The sequence below is a fragment of the Crocodylus porosus genome, unplaced genomic scaffold (genome assembly GCF_001723895.1).
Source record: "Crocodylus porosus isolate Cpor-Errol unplaced genomic scaffold, CroPor_comp1, whole genome shotgun sequence".
In the NCBI taxonomy this organism is placed as follows: Eukaryota; Metazoa; Chordata; order Crocodylia; family Crocodylidae; genus Crocodylus; species Crocodylus porosus.
The window spans coordinates 29,436,495-29,461,257 of NW_017728948.1; the positions used below are offsets into that span (position 1 = coordinate 29,436,495).

A 24,763-nucleotide genomic window follows, 5' to 3' on the forward strand; every position below is an offset into this window, starting at 1 on the left:
TTTCATGGAAGTTTAAAACAACAAAAACAGATGTAGTGGACCAGAAGGTGAGGGGCACAAACAATCTGACTAGCTTAAAAGAAGGTGGATAAATTTAGGAAAAGAATGATGTGATGTGGTTGCCTAAATTAATCAGGGACTGGACTTAAGGACCCAGGAAGCCCTTTCCCATCTCATATCACGTTTCTGTGACTTGGGGGATTTATAACACTGATTCTCAACTAGCGTGCCATGGTTCCATGTGGTACTCTGAGATCCTTTTAAGGGTGATGCAGGGTTACACACTATATTAACAGTTCCGAGTGCAAATACCTGCACATGATTCATAAGATAAACACAGACTTCAAACAGGAATCCACAGTGTCAAAAACATTCTGACCTCTTGTGGTCTATCTGAGTTGTTTACAAAAGAAGAACTGTTCCATTATTTTTCTGCGGCCAAAAAATGAGTGAAACCTAGGAGGTCACAATTTCTGAAGGGTGCTTTGAGTTCTACCAGGGGAGTCTTCAGTGTAAAAAGTTTGAGAACTATGGCTCTAGGGGGTTCTCAGTGTGGGAGGCAATGGTGCAAGGGTTTCACCTACTGTGATTTTTGACAGGCTGTCACTTAGCAACATGTGCTGCTTTTTGCTATCTTTATATTTTCATATCTTTACTTTTTTTTCTATTGTGCAGGAAAACCAGAGACTCATTCTGAATTGAAATAAACATGATAGATCAGGGGTGCTCAACCTCTGACCCACTGGTCAGGTGTGGCCCACAGGGCCTTGAAATCCAGCCTGTGGGGCTTCCCGAGGGCCAGGAAATTTGCCAGCAGGGGAACAGTGGTAGTTAAAACTGCCACCCCTCACTGCTGCCAGAATCCCAAGCTCTGTGTGGTGGCTTGGAGCTGGGCCATGACCCTCCCCCCACCTGGCTAGATTGGGGCTGGGCCACATCCCTTTCCCTCTGCACACTTGGTTTGAAGTCATCCTATGCCCCTTGACCATCCCTTCCCCGGCAGGTCCAGACCACACCCCCTTCCTTCTGCAGAGTTGAGCCATGCCCCCTTCTTCTTGTAGGGTCAGGCCACACCTGGCTCCTGCCTTGTGAGGCCAGGTTAGGGCCTGGCCAAGTCCCCTTTCAACCAGGCTGCCCCTCATTTCTCTCCACACATTCAGATAGGGCTCTACCATGCCTGCCCTGGGTGCCAGATAGGGTCCACCAGCCAGACCTGGCCCACAAAGGAACTGGGCACTGCCCACCTAGCCCACAGGATAAAAAGGTTGAGCACCATTGTGATAGATCATAGGTTCACAGGATCATAGGAAAGTAGGGGTAGAAGAGACCTCATGAGGTTGTCTAGTCCAGGCCGTGGCTCCAGGCAAAATTGTCTGTGACTAAATCATTCCAGCCAAGTGTCTGTCTAATCTGCTCTTTCCAGGGATGGAGATTCCACAACCTCCCTAGATAGCCTGTTCCAATACTTTACCACTCTCACAGAAAGTTCTTTCTAGCCTTCTAAATTTCTTCTGCTGCAGCTTGAGACTATTGTCTGAGTCCAGGCCCCTAGAACCACAGGGAAAAGTCTTTCTTTGGCCTCTCCGTAGTTGACCTTCAGTTATTTGAAGACTGTTATCAAGTTTCCCCTCAGTCTTTTCTTCGCCAGACTAATGGCCCTAATTCTTTTCAGCCTTTCTTCATAAATCAAGCTTCCCAGAACTCTAACCATTTATGTTGCTCTTTGCTGGACTGTTTCCAAATCTGTCCACATTCTTCTTGAAGTGTGGAGCCCAAAACTAGACAAAGCATTCCTTAATTTGCACAAGAGACTCCTGTTAATACAATTCAGTATGCAGTAGGCTTTTTTTTTTTTGGTAACAAGAGCACAAAGTTGGCTCATATTCATCTCATAGACTACTGCGGGGGGTTTCATCTTTTTAAAATAAGTGTACTAACAGTGGCTGGATGCAGGCAGGGGGGTTGGTAGCATGTAGCCGGACACAAAGTAGCGGGGAGGGAGGCATGCCACCAGACATGGATGGGTGGTGGTCCCTGTGTAACCCTCCTCCCCCACGCCCGGCCAGCCGAGCAGCACCTGTGCAGCCTGCAGTGGGGCGCCACTGCTGCTTCTGCTCCCTGCCCTGCTCTTGGGATACAACAGTGCAGGGTGCTGGGTGGCAGCGCTCCATCCCCTCCCACTCGCGTATACTCTCTGGGGCCTTCCCAAGTACCCCTACCCCCAGTTGATAACTCCTGGTCTACTGAAACCCTCTGGTCCTTCTCTGTAGAGCACAACCCAGGCAGTCATTCCCCAGTCTGTATTTATATATGCAGTTATTCCGTTCCCAGTGCAGGGCTTTGCATTTGCACTTGTTGAATTTCAACTGATTGATTTTGGATTACTTCTCTAGTTTATCCTGGTCATTCTGGATCCTAGCCCTGCCCTCCCGTGTGTAGAACTCCACCCAACTTAGTGTCATACACAGATTTGCACTGCCATCTGCACTGCCATCGTCTTAGTAATGGGCAGGATGGATCCCTGGGGATTACCTCTTGGTACCTCTTCCTAACTAGACATGGAGCCACTGATGGCTACTCACTGAGCACAATACAGTTTTCTATTCACCTTATAGTTCTTTCATCTAGCCCAGGGGTTTCCAACTGTTTAAAGTAAGTGTGCCCCAGGAAACTCCATTTTTAATAAGTGTATCCCTGGGGGGGAGGATTGGGGAGTGGTTGGACTCGGAGCTGGGGGGGAGGTGTGGCAAAGATGTAAAGTTGGAGGGGTGGCAGCAAGTGGCCAGACATGGAGCTGGGGGGGGAGGTAGCGAGTGGACAGACACGGAGCTGGGGTGGGGTGGTAGTGAGCAGCCAGACTTGACGTAGAGCAGTGGTGAGTGGCAAAGCAGCAGCAGCATGGCATCTGTACACCCACTCTCTTCCTACCCCAGCCCTGCTCCCATGAGGCAGCAGTGTGGGGTGGTGGCATTCTAGCCCCATCCACCCCCGCGTACCCCTTGGGACCTTTCAAAGCACCCCCAGGGGTACGCATACCCCCAGTTGACAACCCCTAATCTAGCCTACAGATGACTAGCCTATGTCAAAAGCTTTGCTAAAGTCAAGGCATATCACATCCATTGTTTTCTTCCCCTCATTCAAATCCGCAGCGCCTTTCATCTAATCACTGAAAAAAATTGAAGTTGGTCAGGCATGACTTGCTCTTAGTGAATCCATGCTGGTTGTTCCTGATTATCTTGCTCTCCTCCAGGTACCTAGAAACATATTCCTTAAAGACATGTTCTACAATTTTTCCAGGTATCAAGATCAGATTGACTGTTCTGTAACTTCCCAGATCACCCTTCTTGTCTTAAAGATGGGTACTATCAATCCGGTACCTCGCTCAACTTCCATGATTTCTCTAAAAGGACAGTGAATGGCTCTGACATTACCTCAGCTAATTCTTTCAGTACCCTAGGGTGTATCCCAGGGGTGAGCAATTATTTGGGATGGACGGTAATTTCATGAGTTTTGGTGCTGTTGAGGGCTACACACACAAACATGAGTATACTCATGCATGTGCGTGTATATATGCACATACATATATGCTCCGTGCAGCCAGGCTGCAGCTAGCACCAGAGCAGCTGCAGAAGGGGGAATATAAGCCTGCCCAGAGCTATAGCACACCATCCCCTGCTCCGTTCCTTCCTCCATGGCCCATTCTGCCCAAAATCAGCATCTGCTGGCTACATCCACAGCTGGGAGGCAAGGCATGGATCCTGGCCATAGATCTCAGTGCTGTCCTGCCCTGCTCACCCCCTCACCCAACCCCTCAGATCCCAGGAGTCCTGATGGTGGAGCAGAATGAGACAGTGTGCAGACCCCATGGGCAGATGCTAGCTTCTGCTGGTGCCATGGGGGATGTTGGGAAGAAGCAGCACCAGAGCCACTGGGGCCCAAGTATGGCTTGCCCAGGGCCTGCTAGGTAGGTGGGCAGGGCTCCTTCTGCACAGTGTTTCCTGTGACACCTGGTAGATGGAGTCTGGCCCTGCAGGCTCTGGGTGGGCTGGACTCTATCTCCCAGACCGAAGCTTGGAGCCGGGCAGGGCTGCTTCTGCCCAGTGTTCCCCGTGGCACCAGCAGAGGCTGGAGCCAGAACTGCTGTCCACCAGCAGAGGCTGGGGTCCAAGCATGGCTTGCCTAGGTGCCGCCTGACTGTGGGCTGGGTAAAATCAATAGGTGGGCTTTTGGCCCATATTTTGCTCACCCCTTGTGTATCCCATCCGCCTTGTTGACTTGAAAATATCCAACTTATTTAAGTAATCTCAAATCCAGGGGTGTCAAAGATATGGACAATACACTGGATTCAGCCCACAAAGCTGTAGCATCCAGCTCTGGGTGCTGCCCATGGGTACTGGAATGACCCACAGGCAACAAGTGCTGGATGGCCCTGTGTGCTGTACATGGTGCCTGCTCCAGCCTGCATCCCTGAGTGGCAGAGTATACGCCACATATAGCACAGCCCCAGAGGATCCATATGACACTCCACTTCATGCTGCATGCCACAGTCATTTTGGACCTGAGCAGCACAGCCCCGTGGCAGTGGCTTCAGGGCCATGCAGTATGACTCCAGAACAGCTTACGAAGGACTGCACCACATGCAGCACCCACTGCACCACCAGCTCCAGATCTGGAATGCAAGGCCAGTCTGAGAGTCTTAACAGCCAAAATGTAAGGGAGAAAATGCAAAATGTCATAATGTAAGGAAGAGAGAATCACCAACAATCAGAACAGATCATTTTTTTAAAGGTACTTCTAGTACCTCTTGCTGGAAATCTTTACCCCATTCACCCCATGCTAAACTCTTCAAATAGTACTGTAACAGGACAGATTATTTTTAGTTTAGTTATCTGTAAAACCTGTACATGGACATTTCAGTTAACAACAGAAATCCTGGTGATACCCATGATACACGTATAGAAGAAATCCTGTTAGCATCTTTCTAGCAAGAACCATACATTTTTTACCAAACTTGTGCCTGTAAGATTCCCTTACTTAGCAGACCAGTAGTTTCCAATACTGATTTAACATATACAAAAGGAAGTGTCTTCTTCTAAGAGAGTCTAAGGAACTGGGTACATGAATAAATTACCACAAGAGTATGAACTGAACAATGCATTAGGTCATTTTCCCATTTTAGCTGAGGTATAAGCTACTTTGCATCTACTATGGGCTAACACTATGCATGTGGGCAGTTATCATGGGATGGAACTCCAAAGTGAAGGGAGGAGAGGTATTTACTTCATAATTTTCAATGATGAATTATTTTTGTTCTCTGAGCTACATAATCAAGTTACCTAGAATAAAGATATTTTAGTAAACTTATGTTCTTGTATCTGCCCAGGTACACATTCTTAGCCCATGATAAATACAAAGTTTACCTTATGGTAACATGTTTGCCTGCCAACAACCTGCATTTGAATATAGGAGAAGTAAGCCCTCAGTATGTCCAGATGTACCACTACAGCAGCCATTTCACAAACAAGTAAAAAAAATGAAGAAAAACGTTGTGGTTCAAAATACCTAACTACGTTTGAACAAGAAAAACAATCTCAGCTGTTAAATAGAGAAATGTATACAAGGATGCTGCTATTTGTGGGAAGGAGACTCATGCTGTAAAAACTCAACAGCATACATCTGTTTGGTCATCTGGCTCTCAGATTTTAACAAGAACTTGCTACATGCAACTCTTTGATATTAATGTCCTGCCCGTCACCTGAGTCCTTCCTGAAAGAGGACATCAAATCCTTAAGGAATATTCAATAAATTTCTCTTGATCTTCCTCAGTTTGATAACCAGATTAATAATAATTGAGGAAAAACTTGAAAATATTGACAAAAAATATATAGTTTCATATTATTTCACACACTGAAAACCTTAGCGCAACAATGTTAATCTTGATACTTCAGTAACACACATGCATCCCAAAGAAGATACAAATGTATGATGATACTTCAATTCACATGAAGCTTCTAGATGCAGGAATTATGTCTGAAAGCTGGTATGCATGCAAGACTAGATGGAGGAAATCATTTTAGCACATTTCTAAGCAAGAACCATAAACAATTTACTAAAAATGTACTTATGATTTCCATGGCTAGTGCAGACAATTTAATCTCGAGTCCATTAATGAGAAAGAAAATATCCTTTTCTACAACTGTTTAACAACACAGAGTTTGTTAAACTGATCTTGCAGCAGCATCCTTGTAGGGGGCCTGTCTATACAGGCTCTGGAGTCTACCAGCATGGATGCAATTCCAGGATTACAGTCTAAGATGTTTCTCTTTGAAGTCAGTACTTCTTTTGGAGATGCTAGTGAGCTTTGACATCTTTTCTATAGACACCAACAGATATGAGAAATTATGAATAATAAAAAAATAACAAAAGTTTAAAATGAAATAATGTGACATTAGAGCAGTTATCAGACTTTGTAAAGAACTAAAACAAAAGAAGGAAAGTTATCAGTAAAATAAAATTAAGATTCCTGAACAGAACTAACATGAGAATATGTTGCAGTAGTAAGTTACATGCAGTTTTTTGCCACTGAAAAGGTAAATTCAGAAATAAATGTAATTTGAATACAAAGTTTCTCTGTTACAGACAGAATTATGTAAGAAATATACTGTGGCCAGGAGAGAGCTCTTTCTTCATCCGTGAAAGAAAAATGGATATGCTACCCTTTGCATTTATGCATCTGGCTTTTTTACAGTAACATCGTAAGTTCAAGGTCAGGTATTTCTGTTACTGAGTATGGCCCCAAATTACATTTACAGCACAACAGTATACATGTAGGCAAAATCTTTAGCTTTGAGGAACTAAGACAACATTGAATGAACATAAGAATACAATGCTCATAGTTCATGTTTTTCTTCATCTCATTTAAATACAAGCAAACACAATATTTTTGTGTACTGCAATTACTAAAAAGGTACAATTCAATACTTTAATTTATAAGCCAAAATAAAATTTCCATTTTATTATGGGACAGTTTTCTTCAATTCAGAAGGGAGGAGGCATATTCAATTTTACTTCATCTTTTCCAATTGTAAACTACTTTCCAGGGCTACATAAGGCGCATCTACACAAGATTCTACTGTGCAGTAGTTACTGCACATTTATTTAGTACTTGCTGATCCTTGCTTATTTAGTACTTGTATTAGCAAATACTAAATAAATGCACAGTAACCAGAGTTACTGTGCAGTAGTGTTGGCAAATGTCTTTTAAGTGATGGTACTTCCCAGTAGCCAAATAATACTGTGCAGTAGTGTATTAGCACTGTCTGTGCTGTGATGTGCTACTGCACAATATTATTAGGCCACTGCACATTCAGCACCGCGTGTAGATGTACCCATAGAGAAGTTACTTAGAATAACAGTATTTTAGTAAACTTATGTTTTTGTAAGAATTATGGATCCTACTGTGGAACTTCATGCACAATAAATGCTTACTGACCTTAGTAATTTTACTGAAATCAATTTTACTTACTCATGTGAGTAAGATTTTAACACAATACATGCCAATTTATTTTGCAGTTAACTGCTTCTAGACATTCCTGGGACTACGCAATCTGGGTGAAATCTTAACCCTATTAACAAAAAATTCTGATTGATTTCACGTAGGCCAGATTTGTCCCATCTTTTTCTCAGATTATGCTAGTGAAAGTAGGTCATTCTTTGTTGGCTTATTTAATCATTATTAGGCTCAGATTTATTATCCTGTAATACACTTATTGTCAAAACAAGTAAAACACTTTAATAAAACAAGAAGGTATGATTTAATTTTTAACTACATTTTCAAGCACTATTTTGATGTTTTAAGATATTCAGTTCTATTACTCCTTGAAGACTATTTTTGTACTGCAAAACAAACTGTAAGACAGATACTCTGCTTCTCTATTATTCTTTAAGTTAAAAATCAGCACTTTAAGAACTTACCTAGCTTGTATTTTGAGTAATAACTTGTCATTTGTTCATTACTGTTTGATTGTCTCTTATGCTTTTTTCTGATATTCGTATCAGTGGTCTCCCATTGTAGTCTTTTTCTTTTGTTTATTGTGTTTTGAATTTCAGAACTATCAGCAGAATTAGCATCACTGTTTATAGCGCTGCTTGATTTTTTGCTGTTTAGTTGGTCATCCAGGCTTTCAGTCATTTTGGAAGGACTAGATCCTCTACATGTTTCCACATCTTTTGCTTGCCTCTTTAATGCAACTTGCCTAGCAGAGTGGGACCTTAAAGTTGGATATTGTTTTTCTTCAATACTGTGTTGACCGTTCTTACTTTCAACAGCTTCAGGAGAATAAATGATAGTATTTAACTTAAAGGAGTTGTGCTGCTCAATATGGTTTATTTTTCTCAAAAATATTCGACAATCCTTAAAGGTTTTGGGTCTCCATGCACTTTGACACAGATTACCTTGGTTCTGTTCTTTTATAGTATTTTGTTCACTACAATTTGCTCCATTTGTTTCTGCACACATTTTAAAAATATTTGCTAGACTAGGATGTGTGCTGAAGTCAGGCGATTCCACTGTCTGTTGAAGAAATGCATCTCTGATTTCAGTTTCAGATGGCAAGATTCTACTGTAAGATTCTACCAAGTTTTTGGTGGGCTGGCTTTCTAGATTTTTCTCCTGGACCACAGGTATTCCGGCACTGGTTTCCCCACTCATATTTTTGAAAAACTGGCTTTGGCAGAAGAATCTTAAGTTTTTCTTTTTAGATGTCCAGTCAACTGTTCCCCGGTTATACAGTTTTTTCACTTGTTGCCACCTATTATGCTGTAACTTCTTAAATTCATTTCTTCTTAATCTGGCTAGTGTGAAGTTACTTTTCATGTTCAGGACTGGAGACCTGACCATATTATGTAATATTTGTAGTTTCCCTGCTGGTTTTGAAGGAGAAGATAGTGCAAACTTTTTAAAGTGCTTTCTGAAAGGGCTAGTATTAAGATCAGATTGCTTAGTTCCCATCTTTATCCCTCTAGTACTAATTACTTCCAGAGGATTGCGAGCATTGGCTTTTCTTACAAGAGAGAGAGACTGTGTTTCTGTAGTTTGCATAAACCAGGTACAGAGTTCATTCATATTACACTTTTTCTGGAAAAGCATTTTTATAGGCGATGCTTCAAGTTCTACCAGACAGGTGTCTAAAGTGTTTGACACTTTAACGCTACAGTCTTGTTCAACATGATCTCTTTTTTCATATATATATTTTTCAAACTCATTTCCCCCCACTCGCAACCAGGTATTGGTTATCTGTTCAAATCTATTATTTAGTTCTTCCAACAAGGAATCATTTGAAGTGGATGTAGCCCACCACCTGAGAGAAGGATTTGATGAAAAAATGGGATCTGATGAAACTTCATTAATGGGTATGAATTCACCATCCTCAGAACCCTGTTTTGTATTCCCTGAATTTCTAGTTTCTGAGGTACCTTTGGATACTGTGCTCAGATTTGACTGCCTATGTTTTTCTTTTTGATCTTTAGCTTTTTTCAGATGGAGCTTATACGATTTACGGAGCAAGGCACTTCTACAAGTAAATGCACTAGAAGACGCTAATGAATGTAAGAAAGGCATTGATGGTCTTCTGTCTCTAACAGAATGCCTCAAAGGAATTTTATGTTTTCTTGATACTGTTGCAATCACATTGCCTGAACTATCCTTCCTAGCGCCATTTTGTATCCTCTTCGTTTCATCCATCTTATTGCACTGTTGTTTATTTTTCTCCTCTGATATAGTTTTTTCTAACATGCTTTGTTGTTGTAAAGGAGGCAAGCAGCTGCTAATACTTACTTTTCTTTCCTGAGGTGAAACTCCATAAACAGTCACTGATATGCCAGAGATTTTTACCTTTGCTGGCCTACCAGGCTTTCTAATGGTGTTTAAAGGCTTCTGATTTGGTCGTATGATATTGCTGCAAGGATGTGGTAATACTGAGCTATTCTTGATTGGTCTGATATACTCATACACAGACCCAAAGATCTCATTTTCAGCAGAAACCCGTGAGGATTTTACTATTTCAGCCAAATTGTTTTCAGTTTCAGAAGTTTGCTTCAGTTCATTCGAGTCATTTGCAAAATTGGAACCAGCATGCTGAGTAGGCATAGCACGAATTATATTATTTCCTTCAGAAACATGCCTTTTAGTTCTTCTTGACCTCCCATAAACAACTGTCACAGTAATATTTTTGTTTTGATTTACTTCTTCCAGCACTTCTACATCAGATTTAGTATTTTTTCCAATACTGGTGGGTTTATTTCTATTATCAGTGCTTTCAGCTATATCTATTTTAGGCTTTGGAGGTCGTCCAATGGGTCTCTTAACCTGTTTTACAACTTGAGGACCTATTTTTTTAGGCCTGCCAGGTTTTCTTTTTAAAACAGAGGGATCATTGCCACTGCTTGGTTCTTCCACAGTTTCTTCAATTTGCTTACAGTTTTTTATGTCAGTTTCACCTGCTGCAAAGGAATTTGCAGTTGCCCCAGAATAATCACAATTTGATTCCTCTTTATTTACACTTTCATTGCAATTACAACCACAATCTTCAACGCAGATTTCATGCTCAAGATCTCCTGTTTTGTGTTCTTCCTCTGATACTGCATTTGGGTGCTTCTCAAATAAACCAAGTTCAGTATTTGCTTTAGAAGATGTACTGGCAGAAGTTAAAGTATATTTGACTCCTTCGCTACTATTAATCTCTGAGACAAACATAAGCTTAATAGGGCTAGAGTAACCTAGGAGAGATGCACTCTCTCCAGTTTCAGACCTTGTTTCTAAATCTCCATTAGTAGAAGTCAAGCTGCCTGAATCAAAGGGTAAAGATTTAAAGAGGTTGTCTTCACATCCTTCACCTACACCCTCTTTGCATTCTCCTGTTGCCATAAAAACTGTTTGGTTTTTATCGCTGCTTGGCGCATGAGACTCCGGAAGGAAACTCTGTCCTGTACATTCTATTTCACTCATGGTAAAATGCAGACCTCTCCTAGCAGTTGGGCTTGTATCATACTCATAAGTATTGTCTTTCAATTTTCTGGATATTTTATATGTTTCCAACAATGGATTTTTAGTCTTTTGTGCTAAGTTTATTGTATCTTCCAAGCGTTCCACAACAACCTGTAGATTTGTGTTCCTCACAATTTTATTTACATTGCTATCACTAGTTCTTTCAGCTTGAAGGTTTTTAATGACCTTAATTCTTTCCAAAGTTTCAGGAGAATTTTTTGCTTTGGATGATTTTTTAAATAAAATATTGTTTGTTACATATACAGAGTACCATCCAGGAGGCACAATGTTACGTTTGGTTCTGCTCAAGATGCCATTATATTCCTGCTTCAAAGAAATCTGATCAGTCTCTTTTTCTGCATAGTCTCCTTGCATTTTTGCAAAATTAGACTGATTGGCTGTTGTAGCACTGATGTTTTCTGAAAGCGCCACAAAACCAGAGTTAGTTTTCAAATTATTCAGAGGTAGTTCCAATGATTCTGTTTGATCTGCTGGCAAAGACAATGATTTAATTTGGCAATTTATACTTGGATCATGTTTATGATTTTGTAAAGCTTTGTCTTCTAACATATTATAATTGTCTCCTTTGTCTGGTGACATTTTCTCATCATTTTTTGCAGATTTCTTTGTATTTCTCTCCAAACTTGATTTTTTCCTCATAAATGTGTCATCAAAACTTGCAATTTCCCTCTTGATTTGCAGAGATTGTCGCCTAAACAATGGTGAATCGGGAGAATTATATGTTGCAAATAAAGTTTCCTGGCGCTTGCGAAATCTTGTTTGGATAATTTTATTTTTCATTTGTTTATCATGTTGGCTAAGCAACTCCATAAAACTATAATCACTTGCTGTAGCATTATGCAAGAGAGATGTTATGAAGTCTCTCAATTTTATATCATTTTCTGGTGTCCTGTCATTGTTAGACAATTTAACAAGATTTGTTGTTATATCTGTAGTTTCTATTGATTTTAATTTTTCATTAATGCGATCCATTAGATCCTGAAAAATGGCAGGATTGTCACCTTTTTCAAACTTTTCAGAATTAATAACATATTTGATGCTTTCCTGATCTGCTGACAGCAAAGTTTTGTCTGAGTGATCAGACACTCTTCTGTACATTTTACTTTCATAATCACACATTCCATTGCTTCCTTCAGCTGGCAAGAGGGATGGAGGCTGGTTAATAGTTATTTCAAGTTGTTTGTTATCTATGGCTGGAAAATCTGTGATTGAGCCTTCTAATGTTTCAAATTCATGATTCTGGACAGGTGATAATGGAGGTGGTGATGGGCTGAGAGATCTAGTAGAATTTTTAATGCTGTTTGATAGATCACAATCCTCAGTTGAATAAGAAGTAAAAGTTGCTGCTCTCACAGAATGTTTGTTGCTACAGTTCTGCAGTTGTCCAGTATAGCACCTATATGGATTACAATCGCTGGTAATCCCTTTATTCATTGTCTTAATACATCCAATAGATACAGCTTGGCATGACAAACAATGCAAATCTTTAATACAAACAGATAGAGATGGTAAACAAATGTTTGGTTTTTGATTTTGTAAACAGCACCTTTTTGTCAGCATATATCCATCACAACTGCAAAATGAAACATGCACATCCTCTTCGCTGAAGGGTTTCTGAGTTTCTGAGTAGATATGTGGTTGCTTGCAAATGCAAAGTGAAGGAACATTTTGATCTTGGATTAAAAATTTCAACATAGCCAAAATCTGTTGCCAGTGATATGAGCACAAAGACTCCAAAACCTTGTTTAGTGCTGATTTTTCTTTTTCCAATTTAGTTGTTTCCTCTGATTTTGCACCAGCTGTTGAACTTGAACTGAAAACAAAAACAAATCAAAAACAAAAAATAAATTACAGTAAAATAACAAGTATGTTACATTTTAATGGTTAAATTGAAGACTGAAAACCTAAAAAAATCCAAAATTAAAAAGCTTTCCATCCTATTTATATACCTATTCATATTTGCAAGTTTCTCATAGAAATATTTCATTTCAGTAGATATGTATATTATACATAGTACAGTTATAGTCCTAGCATGGACAATACTCTGAAAATAAAACGTTACTTGATGAAAGAAAAAAGTCTGAAACAGTATTTTAAGATAAAAATATCCATAATAATATCGATCTCCTGGCATCTTTCCCAGCAAGGCTTCAAATTACCTTAGGAACATTAATGAATTCAATCTCACAACAAATATGAGGTACATGCCATCCCAGCTTTAAGAATGGAGTAGTTGAGGGACAGAAAGATACATTACTTGCTTAAAGTCACAATGGAAGTCTATGGCAGAGGCGAGAACAGAACCTCTCTTCTTACTCCTGGTCCTGCACTTTAAGCATAAGATAATCTTTTCAGTATTTATTATGAATTTATTTTAAAATGTATTTAAGAAGATACTCAACCTTAGTAGGCCACAGACATCATTTTAAGTAGTCATTCATTGTAGTTATTATTCTTTTTAGACAAAAATTCTTGTTCTTTCCAGTTCTTAATACTTGGGTGCAGAGTCTGCCACAGGCTTCCATTGTATATAGCGCACACACACAATTCTGTATTTGCACAAAACAGAAACAAACAATGTCTCAAGTAAATGATTATTATTTTGATAGAGTCCCCTTAAATCTTAAAGGGAAAGAGCTACATCTAAAAAAAGACTTAAATCAACTTTTCTTCAAGATAATTCAACCAAAATAAAATCAGTTACGATATACTATTTTTAAACTACTTATCTGGTTTCTCAGAAGCTTAGTAAAACTAGTAGTATTACTTACCTAATCAATCATTTAAACTGAAAAGCTGAAAATGTTCCAGTGTAGGAATTAATACAGATCTTTCTTCAATTAAATATAAATTCAATTGTTTGACAGCTAATACAATCAAATTTTAACCTCTATAATTAAAATTTTGTATTAATGCAAATTGCAACAGGAACAAATAATATCAAAAAAGAATTCTGTTTTAGAAAAGTATGAATTGGTTTAAACATATCACCAAACTCTGAACATGACACAAGCTATTTATTCTACCATTATCTCCAGTAATTTTCATAATTTTAGTCTCCATTAGGGAGAAATTTAATTTTGATTGCTTTCACAACATTGTTGATCATAAACCAAGACATTTTAAGATACCATGTGTATATTTTATTTGAATTACCTTAAGTAATTCATTAACTAATTCAAATGAAATGTAAACACTCTAGATCACCTCTGATTTACAAAAATCTGTTTACTTTAGCTTTCTCATTAAATTGTACATACAGTTTTATATGTTTAATACACTAACTTTTTGTCCAAGACAAGTTTTATTTTTTTGCTATAAAAGTAAACTGATGAATTATTTCTGACATTTTTCTTTGTCCAAAATATTTAATATGAAAGTTGAATGTATTCAAAATGAAACATCATTTTGAATGTCTCTTAAAACCCTAAACTAATCCGATATTAGTACCTGAAATTGATCTTAATATTCAATTTAAAATATTGATGACATGAGAAAACAAAATTCTGTATAGTTATAATCTAAAGAAGTAAAAATATTATCCAGGGACATGGCAGAGATCAAGATATAACTGTTATGGTAAAACAGTTTAGGGACCATTCACATAAATTTATTATAAGTTATACTTCTGCTATGGGAATTATAATATGCAGATATTTATTCTAATTAGACTTATTGTAATAGCAAATTTCAAACAAGTATAAACTAAATAGAAAAATATTGTATGACCAGATATCAATAATCAGACTGTAGATAAAAAATTATGGTAGTTTGTACATTTTTTTTAAACTTAAGAACATTTTGAAACTTAAAAAATAAAAAATTATCAGGCATAATAGTAGGCCTTTAACATCAAGCTATTTATAATAAAAAATAATGTTTGAATGCCAAAGAGAAGGGTATGGAATAAAGCTAATACAGACTGAAGTCTCCAGACAAAGGTCTGTCTTTATGATTTTATGATGTATGTATCTGCTTTATCAATTATAGGTTTTTTGTCTGATTACTTTTTTTAACCTAAGACATCCAAAATCGGAATATTATAGCATCAAAATAAAATATATGCTCACTATTGTAAGAAACTACATCCATAAAGTTATCTTTATCTCAAAATTATGGGCCAGACCTTCTGAAAGCTGCTTTGAACAGATACTTCAAGATTTCCCAATGTGTAAAGTAGTCCTTAAATGCAAATCCACTCTTGGTTGCTCTACATAATTCCTCTCCTGGTCATCAACTGGAGCTGGTGTGGCTCTGTGCCCAAGACAGCCCTGCAGAACCACAGATAACTTGTGCCACTAACTTGAACCACTGTTCTGATGACCCCAAGTTCACAGAAAAACAAGTCACTTTTCTATCTTCCTACACTGACCTGTGCTCAGTACATTTTAGTTGCAGTTCGGAATCTAGAACTAGAAGCTGTTTATTTTAAAGGGATGCAGTTCCTCTCTCTATGTAGTCATATATTTAAACATATGTTTATCTAACTTTCATGTTTTAATATTTTCACAAACATTTTTGTTAAGTACTAAAGAGCTACACTTCAGAAAGTTGTTTCCTTGCTAGCACTTTCTCTCACTGGTCCTGGTATGTTTCTTAACCTCAAACTATATCATCACAATAATTCCCATGGCAAAGGCTGCAGCACAGAAATCCAGTTAATTAATTCTACAGATCCACACTCCTAAATCTCCTTTCCTAAGAGAAACAAGTAGGAGGAATCCTAACTACAACTACAAAACTTCCATTCTTTAGTGCAAAAGACATCTTTTGGGTTAAAAGGTTCAGGCAGAGGGAATGGGTAGAAAATGGATGGACTAGAGGCAGGAGAATTAACATATATTGTTTCCTATACTCAAGCTCTTCATATAATCACTAGTAATTATAACAGATCTAGGGGTTGCATTATCTTTTTTGCTGAGTTCTCCTGTTGGGTGGCAAAGCTGACCATTGCCAAGGAATCTAAAATTGACACTGCTGCAAGGTGACTCACCCGGATTGATGGTTGGTTTGGTGGACAATGCTGTTTAAAAGTAAATGTAATCAAGATCTGCTTTTTTCCTCCAACCCGAAACAACTGTAAGGGAGGAACTCCAACAGAGAAATCCCTCAAGATTTCCTTCACCAGAGTTCCAATCTCTGTTTTTTCAGACAGAGGAGGTAATTCAGATCACTAGTTTCCAAATCTTAGTCCGTGGATCAGTGATGTTCTGGGAGGTCGCAGTAAGTGGTCTATATATCATGATGCCCCACCCCCTTTTAATTAGTAATTTGATGATTAAGCCACAAGCTACCAGACTGTTTTCTACCAATATTCAACTAAAAGTCCCTTTTATGGTTCTTTGTATCACTCTAAGTTTTCTAAAGATTTTTTTTTCAATTCATTGGCAATTCATCTTATTTTGAGACTCCCTCCTTCTCATATGCTTTATAAATGTTTTTTCATTGTAGAAACAACTATCAACATAATATAAACGTATATCTGCCATGACCTTATTCAACAAATAGTGAAATTGTGCCTAAAGAGTAAGTCAAATGAGCCAGTGTTCAGTCTTTTTTTTTTTTTTTACTGAATGAGCAAATCAATCACACATCAGTGTTGTTGTAAATTTATGTGCAAAAGCATTGAAGTGCTTTACTACAAATTACAACGTAGAAACACGTTAACTAAACAATTAAATTCATACAATCAGATTTAGGTATATAACAACACAAAGAAGAAACAGAATTACAGTACATTTACAACACAAGACAAATACATGAAATTCATTAGAAAATATTGTAATAAATAATTCATGAATTATAGTGCAATTGATTTATGCATAAATATAACTAATTGCCTAAAAATCAGTTATTAACAAAATCTGTCAAAAATCAAGGCAGCCACAGAGTTTTACTAAATTACTGCGACAATGGAAATACTGCAATTAAAAAACAAATACAAGTATTTGTACTGTAAACAACTAAAAAAATCAGTCTCACTAAAGTTAATATACAATTTAATATAAAATTGTCATTAGCTACCAGAAATGGTTTAAACAACTTTACTGAGCAGTAGTTCTAAAAACAGAGGCACTGTTTTTTAATATAAAATACTTGAGAAACATTCAAATAAGTAGAAAGCATGTAGGGCTTGCTTTCGCCTTCATTTAAAAGTCTGCTGAAACATGAATTTTCAGAAATTGTCAATTACTAAGTAGTGACTGGTAACTGAATTTATAAAACAGTTCAAAAAGTATAATTTAAATGACATTTAAATGGAATACACTAGGATGGGGGAAGGGGAACCTAAACATTTCCCTGCCTTTCCTTACTTGTATAATCAAAGGTTAGCCTAATATTAGAAACAAATAATTCTGTTTCTTTTAAACACTTACATGTTGAGTATCATCTATAAACTATCAAAAAATATTTTAATATACTATTTCTGACCAAAAAATAAATAAATACAATTACTAAAATGCAGAAAATTAATTATAATATTACATACAAAACTACTAATCACTGTTAAGTCAATAGTAAAATGATCCCTGATTTTATGAATCCTGTCAATTATTTGGTCAGGTCATCTTTTAAATGATATAAAAATGTACTGTAAATTGCCTTCAATATAAACTTCTGACTCAATTTATAATATTGTCTGAGGAATAAAAAACTTCAGCATGGTACAAATATTAGGCAATATACTGAAGCCCAAACGTTTGCAAGTAAAATTCTGTATAAAGAGAGTTTTTGAAACATTTAAGTATTTTCAACTTTATTTTCCAGTGGGGGATATATTAACAAATTAATCTTTCTGGCCCTCACTAAATATGGCTTACTTCTTTAAAATGAAAGATGACCCTGACATCTGCTGTTTTGTGATCCCTTTGTTATTAGGTACAGTTCTGTTAAAAAAAAGGATTCATTTTCTAATATGCAAGTAAAACTTAATAGCTGAAGAGGATTCAGTATAGATCTAAGAGACCAAAGAACTGATATACTGGCTGTGCAGTTTTAATTTCTTACAGATTCATTTGTTTAAAAATATAAATAATTGACTGTAATAAGGTAAATAACCAAGGACTAGATTTTGCAAATTTTAAACATAAACTCACCATTGAATTAGTTCAATGGCAAGCCTATCTAAAAGTTGATGAAGTGATGTGACCCCTGCATGGCTAATGTAGTCTTATGTTTAGATAGGATGTAGGCAAATTTATCTATACATCAGCACATTTAAGTGAAAAACACACTTGAAAATGTGTGTGTGCAAAATTTTAAACGGAAAAATAAAAGTGTTTTTTCTCAGCCAAATCATGTGTCTAGAAATAATCTAAACCTAATTTTTAAATGGAAAAAGGGCATCAATGTTGAATTTTGAACATATAAAGCAAGCCCTCATTCTTCATATGTTGACATATGCTTTATGACATTATACCACCAAAATTACATGGTCTATAAAATCCAATGTAAATACTTTGAAAATCACATAAAAACTGCAATCTGAAGATAACTGGTCTCTCTTAGATTCTATTATAAGTTATCTATTTAAAGTGAATGGCCTAACTTCTAACTACCAAATTTATAAAGAATTTATACTAATGAGAGTTCAAAACAGCTTTACTGTTTAATATTTGTATTTCTATCAAGACCCTGAACTGCAAATTTGGTTATTAGCAAAATGATAATGTAACGGCCCACCAAAATGAAAACTTGATATTCATTTTGATAAACTGAAAAGATTTTGAAATGTCACAGCAGCAATACATTTCAGTTATAGTGAGGTTTCAATAGGAGTGTGACACAATCCTTAAATAAATTTTAAGTAGTCATAACATCAACTAACCAGCACATTTAAACCAAAATAACCATTCTCAAGCTCATTCTGTGCACATTATGAACATGCTCTAAGTTGCATTCCAACTTTCTTCTTATACCTTACAAGTTTATCTTATTTTCCAAACTAAAAAGGAAAATTATATTAATAAAGTTTAAATTAGGTTATGCTCTTAGTATTCCATCTTATTTCATATTTAATAATTCTATAGCTACAGTAATTTGTCAGTTTCGTAAGTATATTTTGTAAACACCAATTTCTTGCTAAATCAACAACAAAACTTTTAAAATGATAAAAATGCAGTTTTATGTCTGCCAACACACATTTTTATTAATGAAATAGTTTGTTTTTTTTTATTTGTATTGGATATTTAGTTATGATGTATTTCTTCTTCCACAGAATGTACTATAATCCTACTAATACTTCACACGTCCACTTCCTTGGTAAGGAACTAGTTTTTTTAAAAGAAGAAAAAAATCCCTTGATTTGTATAATCTGAGTTACTTACAATTTATTGCAAGTATTTTGTGAAGTATTAAAGTTTGAAAACCATTAATTGTGTATTTCCATAGTAAGATGGTTTATTGAATGGCTAGGGTGGGTTCTTTACCAATTAAAAATAATGCTTCACATGACAAATACTTTTTTTCCCAAAACATTTTATGCTATTGACTACTAAATAAAACCTGAATCTTTTTCACCTATTTATACAAGGATTATATTAAATACACACTATCAGAATTAAGTGAGCAACTCTATAATTCTGTCCACAGTGAAAACCCTGAATAAAACTATTTTTCAAAAAGGCATGTATGTGGTTTTTGAACGGTATCATTTCATGTCTTCTGTAAGAGTGAACATATGTACTTCTCACATGTGTGTATACAGACATACATACACACACAAAAAACAATTTGCTAACAATAAATCTACACAGGCTTGCTGCTGTTTTTGCAGCTGCCAGTCCCTGAATCTGTCATATTAAATAACCCAGTGTCTGGTAATCGGAGTTTCTTCTTCGGCGGAGTCTTCAGTGTTCCAGATCTTTCTTTAACTTTGTATTCTAAAGTGCTGTGAGGTACCCCATAAATTCCTTGTGCTTTGGAAACACTCATTTTCCCACTCATTACCATTGCAATAGCTTCTTCCATTATTTCATGGTCATATTGCCGATAGCGACCACGTTTCTTCCTTGGCTGCTTAATATCTTTGCGATCCAAACCATCTTCTGTATTTTCTGAGGTTCCATCAACTGTTCCATTCTTAGCATTAAGACACAAAGGAGAGAGGTCCCCATGCAGAAAGTAGGAGTCAACACTTGAGTGAGTTACAGGTCCAGAACATTCAATTTTGTTCTGTTTAGGGAGTATGTTTTTCAATTTTTGAAGAGCTGATCCTTCTAAGACGGAAGAGGTTTTGGAAACATGATACATAACATCTAAAAGACCAGCATTATCAGATTGTGGTTTGGATACAGAACTTATTCTTAGCTGAGGAATTTTTAACTGTACGGTAGGACTTGAAGTTTCGTATTGTAGACTTTCACTTTTTTCTTTAAATTGAGTGACCATTCTTTGTAGAGTTAACTGGTGGAGGTAACTGGAAGCTGTTGGGAATTTTAATTCTGAGGTTTCAAGTAGACTGAGTTTACTTTTTTCTGTGCGCTCTGCTTGAGCTCTTGCCCACAAGGCTACTTTTTGCAGCACTGCACAAGTTTCTTTACTGTCTTTAAATGAATAACTATCATTGAAATCTCGAGTTTTATTTTTAAAAGGTGCAGGCTTTCCTGCTGGTAAGGCTTCTAAGTGGAGAAGTAAAGTTTTTTGAGGTATGCCATAAAGTATGCCTGCTTTATTTATGTCCAGTGCTCCAGACTGAATGTCTTTCAAAGCTTTTGAGAGCAAACCATCTGCAAACTCAGCACTTCTTTCCACATAGTCCTCTCTGTGTCTGTGTAGTCTCCTGGATGGATGGAATGAAACGATGGTAAACTGATGTATGAGAGACTCTCACACAGCTATGGAAGGGAAGGGTCCACTCCTTTATTATACTCCTTGCTTAGGTAACATCACTGCTTCTGATACTTTTAGGCCTTTGAGATGTGGTAGTTACTGATTATCATAGCAAATGTTACAGTTCTGGTAGGACAGTGTGTCAAAATCATACGGTGGCTTCTACAGCAGCCCTTCCAAGAACTTTAAATCCTAGCTCAGTATTTGATAACATTTTCATGTGCTTGCTATATTTCCTTTCATACATGCTTGAAGAGCAACAGGTATAATTTTAATTATGCAATTAACGTTCCATTAAGTGCCCAAATCCTGAAGGAGTTTTTGTTAGTAGAAACGTGACGTTACCGCTAAACAAGTAATAAAAGAGTCAACCCCCTTGTAGAACATTTGCAGCAATAAATACATTACTACACACAAACACCCCAGACTTCCACAAGACTACTTTTTTCTACAAGCATAAGATAAAGTGCTGCAATTAACAATTAAGTCAATACACAACTCAGTTTTAAACTTCCAACCACTATTTATATTTCTCTAATTACAAGTCTCAGTAATTTTTAAATTTGTTCATTTCAGTAAATTAACAAAGCAAGTTAACATGGTTCAACAAATATTCTTATTTGTAATAATATCCTGTAAGATGTATAGGTGACAAAAAGGGTCCTGCTATGGTGAGTGGATTGGAGAATGCCAACATTTTATAACATTATAACAAAATCTAACAGAATAATGTATTTCACTATTTTTGTTTCAGATAATGTAATGGTAACTTTCAGCACACAAAACAACAGTTTTATTTTTAATGCTGAATAGACATTTTAGCAATATGCCACCACACACCATAAGCAGAACCATGATGTAAGTATGAGGATTAAGAGCTCTCTCTCATTAAGAAATACTAAATATAATTGCTGCTTAATTTGTTCATGTTAGTTGAAGGATATTTAAAAAAATCTTAATGTTACCCTTTGTCCCAAACAGAAGTTTCCTAAACGAAGGCTCAGAGGATAAATTTACATTTTCATCTTCTGCCCTATTTCCTTTATTGGATTACGTAATTAAATTTTCAGTTCATTTTTAGTAACATGAACTAAAGTTTGGTGATTGTTCTGATAACTTTTCTTTAACAGAAAAAAAGAAAAGAAAAAGACAAATGAAACATATGATATATACATGGACACACACTTATGAGTGACAAAAACTCTTGAGGAAAGCAAAATATAAACTGCATGTGTGTGTCAGTATATACTGTACAAGGGTCTTACAAACATACAACTGCCTTTAAAGAAGAATTTACATTATGTTCCTTTTTACATAAGCTACCCACCCTGTCAAATATCCATAAATGCTGCTTACCCAGACACTGAATTTTCAGAGCACGATGGATCATATTTTGACTCTTCCAACCTTGCGCTTCTCTTTGTAGAGAGATCTAGCACTCCATCCCCTGTAATAATAATCATAATAGAAGATTTTCTTGGAATCTACTAATTTTTTATACACGTGGCACAACATATGACCTATGTTGTAACATTTCTGTTATGTTCTCCATTTAAATGTCAATTTATTTGCAAAGCTCAACAGCTTTTTTTTTAATTCGACTATATTAAAAAAAACCCTTTGGACCTATAATTATACATAGGAATTATGGAGTTTAAAATTATTATGAATGTTATGATATCATATCTTGTTAATTCTACAGATGTAGTCTAGAAATACACTTGGTATTTGATAGATCAACAAACCATTTGTGAACATGGCTTTAAATGTGGGTCATAAAACTGAACATGAATAGTTTAAGAACTAAGATCATATAAAATTATTGATTTAATGACACACAAATACTAAAAAATACATGAAGATCACCAGAACAAAGGTATATGTGTGGGGTCGGTGGAAACACAAAGAGGGGTATACATGTATGTTGGGAGATAAGCAAAGAATTATAGCAGCACGTTTTAAAATCCTTCTCTCAGTCTTTTCTATTGGTTGAATGGTTAAGAAAGCTTAAATAAGATGTCTTATGAAAGTGTATATGATCTATATGTATTGCATCATTATTTCCAAAGTCATCCAGGAAATGCACTTCACTATACAAACTTTTTTCAAATAAAATATTTTTTTTCCATTTATAAAGAAATAATTTCACGAATTTAATCCTGTACATATGTCCTCTGGCCACATGTTTGTTTTATCCTCTCCTTACTACTTTGCGACTCTAAACTACATTGATGGAATAATTTATATCGGGAAGTAAGAAATAACAAATTCTGGCTAATGGTTTAAGAACCATGAACCTGGAATGGATGTTGCATTTGGGTCCATCCCAAGTATATAATTCTATACTGTCAAACTTACTTCTGCCCTTTTTTGCATTAGGATAACCTTTAATTATATAAACACATACTATTTCTGAAATAAAACAATCTATTTTCTACAGATTTAGAGCAGTGGCTGATCCCTCCGCAGGCTGGATCTGGCTGGTGAACTGAATTTGGTACCCACGGGAGGCGTGGCAAGGCTCCATCTGGCCACACAAAATGGGGAGGGGGACAGCCAGTCCCAGTCCAGCATGGGATTTGCCCCCATCCAGCCCTGCATGGAAGAGAGAGAATGACTCAGCCTCAATCCAGCCTTGTGTGGGGAGGGGGCATGGCCTGACGCTGTGAGAGGAAGGGAGTGTGGCCAGGTCCCAGCTTGGCTGGGCAGGAGGGAGGAGTTGTGTCGCAACCCTGTCGGATAAAGGGGGCATGCCCTGACACCAAACCAACAGTGCATGGCCTGACCCTACGAGAGGGAGGGGGGAAGAAGAGGGTATGAGTTGGCTCTGGACCAGCTGCCCAGAGGAAGGGAATGTGGTTTGGCACCATGGTGAGAATAGAGCATAGCTTGGCCCTAGCCCAAACTTACAACAAAAGCAATCTACTTTGTATGGCTATGTAGCAGGGCACTCAGGTGCCTGCTACTGACAAGCAGTAATATGGGCTCAGCTGCCAGTTACCAGGGCAGCACAGGTGCGGGTTGCTGGGGCAACCAGTCTGGTCAGCTGACCGGAAGGGGGCAGGGCTTGGCCTTTTATAAACAGCCAGGCTGAGGCTGGAAGGTCAGTTCCCCTCTGGCAACCAAGGAGGGTAGAGCTCTGCTGGAGCAAGCAGGGCAGGCATAACAGAGAAGCCTGATGGCCTGAGCAGCGTCTGCATAAGAATACAGCTAGCAGGGATATATATGAAAATTAGCCAGGCGGCTTGGAATTTATGTTGGAACACAAGGGCGTGAGTTTTCTGTTTTGGTTGCTGTATAAGACCGGAGGACCGGGTGAGGCTGTAGGGGTTGGAGGAGGCCTCATAGGAGCTCCCCAGTAATGGGGGGAGGGGGTTTCCTGACACCGGAGAAGGCGCTGCGTTTTGGGGTGTCCCAGCCCCAGTGTGGGCAGTATCGGGAGAAGCCCAGTGTGGGTGCAGGTGAGAAGCCCCAGTGGGGCACAAGATGGGGGCCAGCTAAGGCCGAGGCTGCCTGAGCCCTGATGGCAGGAGTCATGCGACAGGCCCTGGTGTGGGCTGCGGGAATTGCGAGGCAAGACAGGCCCCGGTGCGGGCGAGAGCTGCAGGAGAAGCCAGGAGGTGCCTGCAAGGGTACAGGCGGGCACAGAGATGAGTCCGGGGACCCATGAGGGCATGGGTGACTGTGGGACCCACGAGCACCCACAGAGGTTGGAGTGCACACAGAGCCAAGATACATCAAGGCACCATGCCAAAGAGGGTTAGAAAAGCAGCCTCCCTTTAACATATTAACATCAAAGACGTGGCGGGCGAGATAGAGGGTGCATTTAAGATCGATCTGGTATAGTAGCAGGGTGCTAGGGGAGTT

The 24,763-nt window shown here is 37.8% G+C and overlaps 1 protein-coding gene across 6 annotated transcripts in view; it reads right to left on the reverse strand.

Annotated features, from left to right (window-relative positions):
• Window positions 1–24,763, reverse strand: part of LCORL (ligand dependent nuclear receptor corepressor like) — a 171,330-nt gene that overhangs the window by 15,423 nt on the left and 131,144 nt on the right. For 3 of the 6 annotated variants that reach the window (XM_019552856.1, XM_019552855.1, XM_019552857.1), the window contains exons 6-7: window positions 22,253–22,343; window positions 7,975–12,878 (exon numbers count right to left, since the gene is read on the reverse strand). In XM_019552856.1, coding sequence (XP_019408401.1) covers window positions 7,975–12,878; window positions 22,253–22,343 — 4,995 coding nt within the window. Of the gene's footprint in view, window positions 1–7,974; window positions 12,879–13,467; window positions 13,557–16,618; window positions 20,847–22,252; window positions 22,344–24,763 lie in introns of those variants that run through there. The other 3 variants (XM_019552859.1, XM_019552860.1, XM_019552861.1) reach the window with 3 other exon arrangements.